At 41.8% G+C, this 12,701-nt stretch overlaps 1 protein-coding gene across 7 annotated transcripts in view; it reads left to right on the top strand.

The window, feature by feature from the left end:
- ITPR2 (inositol 1,4,5-trisphosphate receptor type 2) overlaps nucleotides 1-11,294 on the top strand; it is a 439,774-nt gene extending 428,480 nt beyond the window's left edge. For all 7 annotated transcript variants that reach the window (XM_059682415.1, XM_059682414.1, XM_059682412.1 and 4 more), the window contains 2 exons: nucleotides 6,536-6,697; nucleotides 7,392-11,294. In XM_059682415.1, coding sequence (XP_059538398.1) covers nucleotides 6,536-6,697; nucleotides 7,392-7,478 — 249 coding nt within the window. In that variant the 3' untranslated portion in view covers nucleotides 7,479-11,294. The remainder of the gene's footprint in view (nucleotides 1-6,535; nucleotides 6,698-7,391) is intronic.
- Nucleotides 11,295-12,701: the final 1,407 nt, after the last annotated feature.

The following is a 12,701-nucleotide window of genomic DNA, read 5'->3' as shown; positions in this document are numbered from 1 at the left end:
CTGGGGATATAGCCCACAACTGGGGAATGCACCCCAGCCTATTTCTGAGGGCATGGGACCACACTCAGCCAAGTGAGCCACACTGGCCAGGGCTCTGCAAAGTTTTTAATAACACTCCTTTTATGCTCAACTGTATCCTTGTTAAGCCAACAAATTATATGATTACTCAATCAATGTATAACATGGGCACAGATAAGGACTGTTTTTTATTGTTTAAGGATGATTTTTTAATCTTTTTTTATTGTTGACGCTATTACAGATGGCCCTGTTTTCTTTTACGTTTCATCCAATGATTGGTGATGTTAAGATATCACTGGTTTGGTTTTGAATTAGAGTGGTTGTTCTCAAACTTCAGTACTCATCAGAATCACTTTTAGTGCTTACTAAAGCACAGATTACTGGGCCCCAATCTTAGACTTCTGATTCTGAATGTCTGGGATATGGCTGAGAATTTGCATTTCAAACCATTTCCCAATGATGTTGATGCTGCTAGCCCAGGGGAGACAGGCTTAGAGGACAACCAACTCTTTCCCTCTGCTTGGGTAGTATTTTGAAGACAAAGGAAAAGACATAAGGATAGACTGAACAAGTTAAAGAACAATTTGATAAAATGTCTTAATATTAGGGACTAGTAAAAAAAAACAGCTGGTGAGCTGGCCAACTGCAAACTCAGTTTAATCAGATTATGATGGGCAAAGCTCTGGCATGATAGCCACATGTGGGGCCCTTCACTGAGCTCCCCTGTGCAATTTTGAGATTTGGGAACTATTAAGTAGTTTGCTCTCAAAGAAAGAAAAAAGAGCATTTTTTATTCCGAAGGAGGAATTTACATAGTCTTCTAGAAGGTTTACTCATTTCTTTGTAAGACAAACCTATATGTGCATATATGTGGGGGGGAGGGTGGGGGGAGACAGTGAAATTCAAACAGTAACATATACAGTTGTTAAAACAGATTTTAATTCCATTTGTTTTTGTGTTGCATTTGATGACTCTAGTGTTAAAAGATTTCTGGGAATGTTTTTTCTCTAGAAATAGTATTTTCTGTATAGGCATGTGTGTGTGTGTGTGTGTGTGTGTGTGTGTGTGTGTGTGTGTGTATGTGTGTGATTTTCCTTGAGTTCTACATATAAATTTATTATTTTGTAATTTATTATTATTAATTTTCCTCCTAATAAGTCACATACAGTGGAGCTGAATATGATGATTACATTTGAGAGAAATTTCAGGAGCCCTATCAAAATATCAGACAGGACATACAGAAAGCTGTTTTGATTTACATTTTAGAAAAAAATTTACCAATTATATGTCAATCCAGTTGAATTTCCAAGGAGACAGTTGGATCCTTTCTCCACTTCCAGTCCATCTTTTCTTTCTTATGGACCCAGGGCCTGCAACTAAACTCCTGTGAGAGCACCTCTTCATTGCCCTCCTTGAGTCACACTTGTCATACACATGTGGTATGGTCATTAGGAATGAGGCTAGAAACCCAGGAAAGCAGGAATGGTGTCTGGGAGATTACCGGGCCCCAATCTTAGACTTCTGTCTAAACCTGAACGCTGTGTTTCTGTTAGCTCACTTGGTGAACTCCATATTTGGCTCACCAATTTGATTTTTAACGTCTGCCTTGAATTCATAACTCGCCGAATAACAAGCTGGAAGAGGCATAGAGACACCTGGGGTAATGTGCTAGTTGTACAGATGAGGAAACCGAGACTCAGGGAGTAAGGCTTTTTCTCCCTTTTCTATCACATAACTAGTTTTTTGGCTGAGCTGAAACCAGAACCCAGTGTCCTGACTCCTAGGTCAGTGCTCTTTGCATTACACTGTGTTGCCTCCCTCCTGTAAATGGGGCATCACATTGAAGAACCACATATGAAAACAAAGCAGGCTAAGCTTTGACTGACACTGACAACCTAAACATTTTATTGAATAACTATAAAATTAAATAAGTAAAATTGATCCGACTGCTGGAGGGACTATTTGAAAGATTTTTACACGCCTATCGAATCATTTTCTAGTCATCTAGAAAGGAACATTATTGTTAGAATTCAGGGAGGCCAAGAGGGGTGTGCCTAGCAAGCCCTGTGTGTCCCTTTTCAGAGACATGACCAGTTGTATTTGAGAAGCCTTGAGAACCTCTGAATTTCCACCCACCAAGACATTGGGATCTCACATTGCAGCCTCAGAGTCTAACAGTCAATCTGCAACTTCCCTGGCTAGATACTACCCAGTGGTCAAATATTTTCATTCCTGGTGAAATAAGGAAGTGATTTCATACTGACTGACCCAAGTCAGCATGGGAATCTGCTCATCATAATCATGAGATGTACACAGCATGTATGAGTAACCGAGAAGTAACCAATCAGATCTAATTGCTTTGCTGGAGGGTGGACACATACAAGTTGGCATGGTGAGGAAGTGAGGTCCTGTGCACTGGCCGCTGTTCTGGGTGTCTGTCCTGCAGTTCTGGTTCAGGTTCAAGTCCTGGTCTGAACTTTCTCGCCCACTCAGGGTGAGCCTTGCATGGAGGCCACTCGGGGTGCCATTGGATGAGAGAGGAACCTTGGAATATTTAATTGGGAGCCGCTTTGAATGAAAAAGCACATGCAGCATTTATTCTAAGAAAACTGTTGTATTTGACTTAATTTTGGTGAAAAGGATGTACTTTCTATACTAATTTGAAGAAACATCAGTTACGGAAATTAGCTTTAAAGGACTGGCTTTATGCGAAAAAAGAGGACAAAGACAATTTAGGTTGGTGTGTTGTTGTGTGTGTTTTTCTCCCATTTCAGTGAGAGATGTAAGACATTCAAGTCAAGTTCTTTAAAAACCAATAAAAGAAACCACAAAGCATTCAAAATGGAAAAAAATCATAATTACACATTTTTTTCTTACTTTCAGATTATGGCCAGTTGATATACAGAGGAAGGGAGGAATGAAACAAAATGCACAGAAGTTGGAGGGAAAAGACTGAGAAACAAGCAAACGACAAAAACAGAAAGATACAAGCAGTGAAAGAAAGATGAGAAAAACCAAAAGAGGATTAAAAGAGAGAAAGATTTTTAGGGACTAAGAGAAAGGATGAGAGTGTCTATCATGTACTTTCCTACCCGGCCCCTAAGCACAGCTTGCTGTTGTTTTTCTCATCTTTTGATTGAAGTCTCCCTCCATGTAGACTGTCAATTCCATAAGCATGAGAATGAGCTGGGTGTTGTTCACTATTGTTTTCCCAGCGCCCAGCACAGACATAGAAAACACAGTAAGAATTAGTAAATGAATGGATGAACTGGGAACAAGGGAAGAAAAAATGTGCAAGGAAAGAGAGTCCTGTAGCCCAAAGGCTGGGGTGATGGTCCCCCAAGAACTGGTTGTTTCCTCAAGAGCCGGAGACTCAGGAATACAGTAATCTCTTTGCAGGTCGTGTCATGAAACCTCACCCATGTTCTCTTTGGCTCAGTTACCATCTGCTCGCTAAGCATGAGAATATTTTACCTCTGTTTCTTTTGAAAACTTTCTGAAAATTGGTGTTTTCACCATCCACACCCTGGGTACCGCTATGTCACCTGGTACCTTCTCTCCCCAGGCTCAGCTATCTAAGGCTCTCAAACCCTTTGGTCCCATCAGCTCCCCGGAGTCTGCCGTTGTAGACCAACTCTCCTCTCCCCAAATGCTGCCTTCTTGGTTCTCCCAAGAGGGGTGCCTTCACTTTTAACCAGCTGGTGGCAATGGGCCATCTTCCCAACCCCTCGACACTAAGGGCCTTAGAAGAGAGTCAGCAGACTCGGCTCCCACTGCCAAGACATCACCTCGCCTTCACCCTCACGTGAAATGCATTTGCCAAGCCTCCACATCACTGTCCTCCAATACCGCCCGGGCACTCCTATGCATTCATCACAGATTTTGGCCCATGGCAGCCCACAGCCCCCTCATCCACCCTATCGCTGACCTCCCCCAGGATGACTTCAAGGACTTTGGGCATGATTCATCCAAAAGATTAGCCTCTGCAAATACACTGATTTTTTAAATTGTAGTAAAATATGCATAACATAAAATTAAGCATTTTTAAGTGCACAGTTTTGTGGCAGTAAGTACATTTACATTGTTATGCAACCATCACCACCATCTATCTCCGGGGAATTTTCATCTCCCCCCAAATAAAACTCTGTCCCCATTAAATACTGACTCCCCAAATTCGCCAATATTTTATCAGATTTAAAGGACTCTCATCATAGAATTTTTACTTCCTAAAGTTGTTCTACTTTTCGAATTTTAAAATGTATTATTGCACTTCCTATCCACAGTCTCCAGTCTTACCAAGCAATCTCGATGCGCACAGATCTGGGTTGGGATCCCAGCTAAAACAGTTGTTAGCCTCAGTTTCTTCATTTGTAAAGTTCAGATAATAGATAATACTGTACTTAATCCACAGACTAAAGAGATAAGAGAGCTGACGTTCATTGGATGGTTGAAAGGATTCGGTGCTTATAGAACCTTCAGCACAGGTGTCTTCTTCTCCATCCTTCCTACCAGTCCCCACAGTCATGCTCCTCATTCCAATCACTGCTTTGCTGTCATCCATATCCTCCTCTCACCTTAGTCTTTCTGGCACCAATTCCAGGGGATACGCCATCCTCTATTGGTCCAGCTCTCTGCCTCCACCAACCACCCTGGGCTGTTGGTGACCAAAAGTCTTTGCTGTGGTCACTAGAAGGCGTGGTCTGCCACCCCACTAGGCCGCCCATCCTGTCAGTTACAGGCATTTAACGGGCCCCCTATTTGACTTGCCATTCCCCACACCAGCTTTTTCTGCTCTTTTCCCTTCGCTGCATATCCCTATTTTGCCACTACCCCAGGGTTGTCATCTATCTTCCGTGTTTTTATAGACCCGAGTTCTTAAAGTTTAGTGCACGAAGGAACAATGCACAACCCCTAAGAGGTTGACTTGGTGAGAGGAGATGAGGTGGGAATCTGCAATTTTAATAAGCAGCCCAGGTGATTTGGGTGTAGGTAATGCACTGTCCACTTTTCTCTGAGGGCTGTCTGAAGCCACAAGCTCTTTGAGAGCAACATCTTGTCTTCTCTGATTTTCATCTTTAAATACCTGGCAATCAATGGGGAAGGATTGATAGACTGAATGAATCTGGCTGTCACTCTGCATTTCAGAATAAGTTACCACTCTCCTTTTGAAATGCTAATTAGCGATAGCAGTTTAAATGCAGTTTAAAACTCTTTAAGATGTTTTAACCTTAATCCTTTATCATCCCTTCTCATTGCCATTGGAGGTAGGGGATTATTAAGAACTTGCTATTCTCAGACTAGAACAACTACCAAAAAGAAAAAAGGACCAACCCAAGGGCTGGGTGAGAATCAGACAGAAGAGCAGAGATATGTAGGTTGGGCCTTTCCACTGTATCTTAGGGAGGAACGTACTGTGTTAACGCTCATTCTAAGGATCTGCCAGGCAGACGTCTTTATGGCCACTTTGTAGTGGGCTTTTCCCGAGTAGAAAACATCTTAAGCAGGAAGGTCACTTCTGGAGATGTTAGGAGAAGGTGACTTAGGGAAACTGGTAAATAAGGTTGCAGACTGACATACCTGGCCAGTGGTGGGAACACACCCCACTTCAAAGACTTCACATCCTAGCTCTCCCAGTTCCTAGTTTGTGACGTGAGTAATTTAACTGTTGGGGTCGCTTGTTTCCTCATTTGTAAAATGGGGACAGTGTGATTTCCCTTGCAGGCTTTTTTGAGGATTCAAGATGGAATGTAAGTAATGCACAGTGACTCTATGATGCCGGGCCATCAGGCAGTTTCCAAGAGGGCTGGGTATCTGGTTATCCCTTTGTCTCCACGGCAATGAAGGGGAATCGCGTGCACACATACCTGCACCAAGTCCACCTAGAAAAACAGAAGTGGGACCAGCTGTCGCCCTCTGGGGAAGTCTGACTCTGAAGCCTCACCCCTTCTGTAGTAAAATGTTTCCAAAGGGAGCAGACAGAGTAACCTAGGGCCATGCCCTCCCACTTCCCTCTTCCTGAGCCCGCTCCGAGCCTGTCTTGGGGAAGTGGGAGGTAAACTTGCGTGGGTGGCCGGAACTGAAACATTTCTTTTACCACTTTCCTGTTCCTCCACCCCTTTCTCTTTTGTGCCCGGGGGAGGTGGGGAGGAGAAACAGCTCAGGCCTGTGCTGTACCCACACATTTGGATCTGCTCCCCCAGCCTCCAGAGCCTACCTCGTCATTCACCAAGATTCATTGAATGCCTGCAGGGTTCAGGGTGCTGTTCTCAATGTTGTATCCCGGACCTCCCTGGGAGCCCATAGGAAGTTTGTTGAAATAGTTAAGATATTCCCCCAGCTGGTGAAGAGCAATATGTAACCCCCACTTCATTCCAACCCTCAGCCCCTCCCCATCCGTGGCTAAAAAGAGTGCTAAAGATGTTTGATTTATCTGTTAATAATAATGAACACCTATAAACAGTCTTCAGGCCTCCTTCCATACCTACTCCCTTATTCCTGAATATTTATTTGCTTTTAGGAGAAGAACTTGGATTGGTTTCCTCGGATGCGAGCCATGTCCCTTGTTAGCAATGAAGGTGACAGTGAGCAAAATGAGATTCGGAACCTGCAGGAGAAGTTGGAATCGACCATGAGTCTGGTCAAACAGCTGTCGGGTCAGCTGGCGGAGCTCAAGGAGCAGGTCAGTGGGTCCAGGGAGCTGGGGATGAGTGAGGGGGAGTCATTCACCACCTTGAGTGCAGGAGACCCAGAGACTCCTGGGAGCAAGCTTGTGGAATTTATAAATTCCGATTAAGAAAGCCCATGTTGTGCTGTTGGAACATCTCAGCAAGCAGGGGCTTCTGCTTCGCCACCTCCCCATCTTGTGTGAACCTTCTCCTTCTGTGAAAGAGGGAAGGAAGGCACGAATGCCAAAATGCAAAGACCTCTTTGCACTTTTTTGGTAGAAACTCATATTTCCTGCCATCAGAGTAATTAAACTCATTGGAAAGGCAGATCATCATTAGTATCTGTCATCGCTATAATCATCCCCTACATCGTGTAAAATTGTTAGCATCTGTAAAAATAATACCGAAAGTGACTGTGGGAGCTGTTAAAATGACTCTGGTGTTGGGGGGTGATTATGTGACAAGCAAGGGCTGCTTTAAAAGAACCATGGTTCCTGTTTCTTAACCACAGAGACCTGGTTTGCTTTGTTTTCTCTGTTTATGGAAATGCACTTAAAAAATATTCTCTCTGTTTTGAAGAAACATATTCTCTACGATCCCAAGACAGCCCTGTAGGTGCTTGGGAAATGTTAACCCAAAACGGTGTGGCCCACCAGCCCTGGGAGAGAGTGAGGAAATCAGCTCAACACACTGTCTCTTTCTCCCCAGATGACAGAACAAAGGAAGAATAAGCAGAGACTGGGCTTTCTCGGATCAAACACACCCCATGTGAATCATCACATGCCGCCACACTGATACCATGGGGGAGAGCCGTGACTGGCCTTTCATCAGCGCCCTGCCTGACCACTGAATGCAGAACTGAGCTGGAGGGGAGTGAACAGTGCCTATTGTTGAAAAGTTAAAAACAACCAAGTGCCAAGATGTTGCCTGGTGTAGCTCCGGGAACAATTTATAACTGTGTTTTCATGGTTGAGAAGACCAAACTCAGAAATGCAGCGGCTGGAAAGCACACATCACGCCTTCTTAACGCAACGTGGAGGGACTTGCTCATGTGGACGGAGAGGGCAGGGAGAGGCAGGGCTGCAGGAGATGCCGTGCAGAGAGAACCACCTTTTGCTAAGTCGTTAAAGAGTCGGTTTTGTCTTAAACGCTGACTGCAACCTTTGTCACGGTTGGTTGGACTTTCTTTCTTTTAATTATGGCAGGCATGTAGGTCAGTGATACAGGAAGTCATATTCGGGTGGCTAAGTTTTTACTATAGAAAATAAGTGAAAAAGCTTAAAAAATGAGAGTTGCAAAGAAAAATGTTAGTGTTTCCAAACCGTAGCTGTCACAGGGCAATGTCCTTATTTATAACATGCAACGCAATGGATTTGCGGCTCTAGCAACTAGTGCTGGGAGCCTGTGCCCCTCAAGCTGACATCACAATGGGATGTGATTGCTTTCTCCCAGATCCAGAGGGGCTCTGTCAATATAGAGCACAAAAGGGGGTCTTCAGAGAACTCGGGAAAAGCATGTCAATCATGTATAGGCTAAGATTTTCAAAGATTTGCGGAAGAAAAAGCTACAGTAAGCCCCAGGGAAGAGTTTTTTTGAGTGTATGTGTGCTTTAAAATATATTGAGATTAATAAATGAAAATGGTGGAAGATGACAGGAAATAGTGAGAAACTTACGAGAGTGGCATTTTATAAATATGGAGTAAAAGCTATTTGATTCATGTTTGCTGTGCTTAAAAGGAACTGAGTGGTTTTATTCCTGCAGTTGGGGAGGGAGGGGAAAATCTAAGGCCTTTATTGAATACTCAAGAAAATGAAGCATATCAATTGCATATTTTAAAACTGTATTTAGTGAGAGCTTTTCAGAATGTAGAAAGATAATAATCTCTCCCCCAAATTATGTTTATGTTAAATTAATGCAACTAGAATTTGTGGAAAGAGAAAATAACCTGCCATACCCTTGTTATTCTTAGAAATGATGTTTTCAGAGTGTTAAAGCAAAATTGAGATATTGAAAGTGTTAGGGGACCACTGTGTGGCCAGAGAGCAAGGCACAGGACACCCAAGTCTGGGAGATTCTTTGCAAGTTGACCTTCTGGCCCTGGCCCCCCAAGAACAAAAAATTGCCTCCAGAATCTTCAACTCTGACCTTATTACCACCAAGGTTGAAGGTCTGGGCAAGGTTTGCTATGACTGTTTTTAAAGCTTTGAGATTGTTTTGATATAGTTTAAGCTATTGGATCCTAAAATTCTCAAATCATTGGGCTAGGTAGATTAGAAAGGATGCCTAGACCAGCCCTGTTAAATGTAGACTTGGAGAGAAACTGTTGAAACCTCGATCAACAAATTTTTGAGCTGAATCTCTTGACACCCCCCCTAATCCCAGCCTTTCCCCAAATTGAGAATTCTTCAGTCCGACATGAAAGCCATTTTCCTGACCAGTTGCTGAAGTACCATAGTCCAGAGATGCAGAAATTGAGATATATATCCGCGGGCAGCACAGAACTTTGAACCTATTAGGCAATCAATAAGTGTATGAGAATTCCACCGTCACTAATCACCCTTAATTCTTTATTAAAACTTTAAACCCTCTCACATATTTGATTCTTTTTAAATGTCTTCACCAAAACCTAAGTAGAACAAAGCATCCATTGTTTTCATCCAAGACCATCATTGTTATAGTATCATTAGATAACTATTTTAATTAGGCAGAGAGTTTGGGGAGTAGGGCAAAGAAAAGGGGTAGATTGAGCATATTCTAGTTTAGGGATCTATCTCACAAAATCAAATATTTTTTAATGTCTGAACATCAGGAGAATAGATTAATTTTTACAGATGAGAGCAACCTGTCTTTCAAATGATGAACTGTGTAGTCTTTCCTGACACTGTGATAGTTCTTTTTTTTATAGGACTAAGCCATTTGGTTAGTGGTAGCTCACCCTTTCTCAGCATATTGTCTCCTGAGGGAAGTAGCCAGAAGATTGCAACTAAAAAGATTCTTATTTGTTCAGAATTAAAATATTTCTCAGTTGTGCTTCTCTTTCTTTTCTGCCTAAGTACTTAGAGATTACAGGGCAAAATGAACAAAACAAAGCAAACAAAAAAGGCATTTTGCAGGCTATTAATTCATGACAAAGATAATAATGCAGAAATTTGACATCTGATTTATATGTTACATATATGTTTGTAATGCAACCGGAATAGTTGACCTAGACAAGTATTAGTTAACATTCTCATATTTATATAGTGACATTACATACAATCATCCTTGATTTTGATGTTAAGGGAAATGTTTTCCTATTTATTTGTTAAAATCCACACAAGGTTAAAAGTATCAGTTAATGCTGAATAGTTTAATGAAAGTATGTTTCTTAAAATATCATTTTTAGATGAGAAAATGTTTGTATCATATAAGACTATAATATAAATAAATAAATTGTATACATGTAAAATTTATCATTTTCTTCCCCTTAAAAAGTTAGTTTAGAAAAGGGCTTATTTTCTTAAATATTGAACTTTTTCTGTTGATGACAAGGATGCAGTTTCTAGATGGTAGATAATAACTGGAAGATATTTCATCCAAGTCAGAACTGTGTGCTTATGTCATATTCTCCACTCACAGTTCATTCTTTTGAATGTTCTTTTTAGTTTATAGTTGTTTTATTAGAAACACTGATGCAGCCACCCCCTACCTCCATGCCCTGGGACTAAGATGAATGGGAAGACTGGGGATCTGGGGTCAGTGAAAGTGAAGATTGGGGCTTCCTTATGATTAGGGGAAAGAAGGAGTAAATGACAGATGCTAGGAAGAAAAGAGCTTACCCTCCAGGGCCCAGTAGACTGGGACATAATAAGTAAATATTTCACAGGCATAATGGCATACCAGATGACAGACTCAAGGGATGCTGCTTAAACATGCAGAGGAAAGAGCTTTGTGGAAGAGTAGCTATAGGGCGCGTGTTCCCTCAGCAGGTCTTAAAGCTACACGGAATAACAAATCGACATATTCTGACCCACAGACCCTTTCCAATATGCCATGACACATACTACAGTACAAAACAGAGAGGATCAGGCATCTGAAACAAACGCAGTTGCCACAGGAACTAGGCAAGTCACTTGAATGGGTGAAATTGTGGCATCCACACCATACATAGGGAATGGGGAGGCCATGGTGAGCTTTCTGTTTGCAAAATTTGACCACTGATTCCAGTGTTTAGAAAATCCCTGAGGCTAGTTGAGGCCTTCTAGTCACTCATTTGTTATCTCCCTTGTAGTCACTCATTTGCTCTCTCTGAAATCATTGTAAAGCTATTCCATTTATTAGAAGAAAGGACTAAAACCAAGCACAGGAACTAAAATGCATGTGAAACTTGAGAAATCCGAAAACAAATCCAGTTATCATCTCTGAACTGGCAGGTTTCCACAGACTTGGATGATTTATTGAATTATCAGACCAGTACTTCTCATTTCACCAGTAGACGGTTTCCCCCACAAAGTAGAGGATTGCTCTGTTTGCTGCAAAAAAAAAAAAAAAAGACATGATTCTAATATATGTCAAGACCAGATAAGTATAATTTATAAATTATTATTAATAAAATTGGATATGTATAACTATTTCACGTGTGATACTTTAAGTGCCGTATTCATTTCTGACCATGTTTCTAAATAACATATCCATTGGTATGAAAGTTGTTATTATTGCTATTTTACTTAGGGAGACATGAGAGGCAAAAAATTGGTGGCTTGAACTATGCTGATGAACTAATCCATATGGAACATTGTGCCCAGCATTTATGCAGAGTTGGTCAAAACCCTAATTGGCCAACACCTATTGGTGTGTGTATTGGCGGGATGGGTGGGTAGGGATGGCGGGGGGGTCATACCCAGCTTAGACTTATTGGGCACAGGGCATTTGGTCATCTAGGATTTCCTAGTTGTTAACACCCAGCACTTCAAATAATAGTTCCCCTCAGCCAGCTGAGATCAAAATGAGTTGCTTGAATCACATGCAAACAATGAATAGAGTTCTTTGCTCATGTGGCCTTTTTCCAGTGTGCCACAGTTCCTTGAAGAAGTGTGGCAGAAATTGTTTTGTTTGGAAATCAGAGGAAAGGTTGGACAATGAGTTCCTCTTGCAATGAGCGTAATTGGCACGAAGGGCAGGAGTATGCAAGTGGAGGGGGATGTGATGGACGTCCGCAAGTTACCCTGCCTTTGACTGGCCAACCGGGGTGCTTTGCATCTTAGGAGGCCAAGTCTTCAGGGAAGAACCGCAGGCTAGAAATCGGTGAACTTTCGCCTCTCCCATGTTCCTCCCGACAGCAGGATTGCTAACACATCACATGGAGCCAACTACGGCAAACAAAGAAACACAGGAGCCAAATTTTATGCAGATAGAAAATGTATAAGAACAGAAATTAGTTGTTGAGTTCAGTTTAACTCAATTTAACAGAAAATTCTGGTTTTTACACTTCAATATGGATTTTCCCCTGATGTCTGTCTCCTTTTAGCTCCAGTTATTTGGGGTAAAAGCAGGTCCAGGTAGAGTTGCCCTCCTCACAGCTGTGGGAACGTGCATGCAGGGTGGATTTCCTCAGCACATCCTTTCAAAGTTCTCCTCTAAAATAGGTTTCCATAGGAAAAACGTTCTGAGGCTGCTCCCTGCTCTCATAACTGTGCTTTTAGTTTTGTTTTATAATTATCTTCCCTTAGGACAATTTTATCTGCCTTTCTGTAAGCCATAACCTGTTCCTTCTCTTTCAATGTAGATCAAATGTTTGTGATTCTGATCTTCTCAGCAGTATATTAAAATAAAAATTCTCTGAAGACAATACCTTAAAATTAGACCCAGCTTTATAAAAAATATTCATTTATTTTGTATTAACTTGGCTTTATCAGAGGAGCAAAATCATGATAGGTGGCATAGACTGAGAGATTTACAGTGGGGTTTCCCATTATGCAGTCATAGTGAACAGCTCTATGGAAAGCTGGTGCTTCTGCATCTGGTGGTGGGTCTGAAGT

The sequence above is a fragment of the Myotis daubentonii genome, chromosome 2, assembly GCF_963259705.1.
Source record: "Myotis daubentonii chromosome 2, mMyoDau2.1, whole genome shotgun sequence".
Classification (NCBI taxonomy): Eukaryota; Metazoa; Chordata; class Mammalia; order Chiroptera; family Vespertilionidae; genus Myotis; species Myotis daubentonii.
This window is presented reverse-complemented; position numbering and strand designations above follow the sequence as displayed.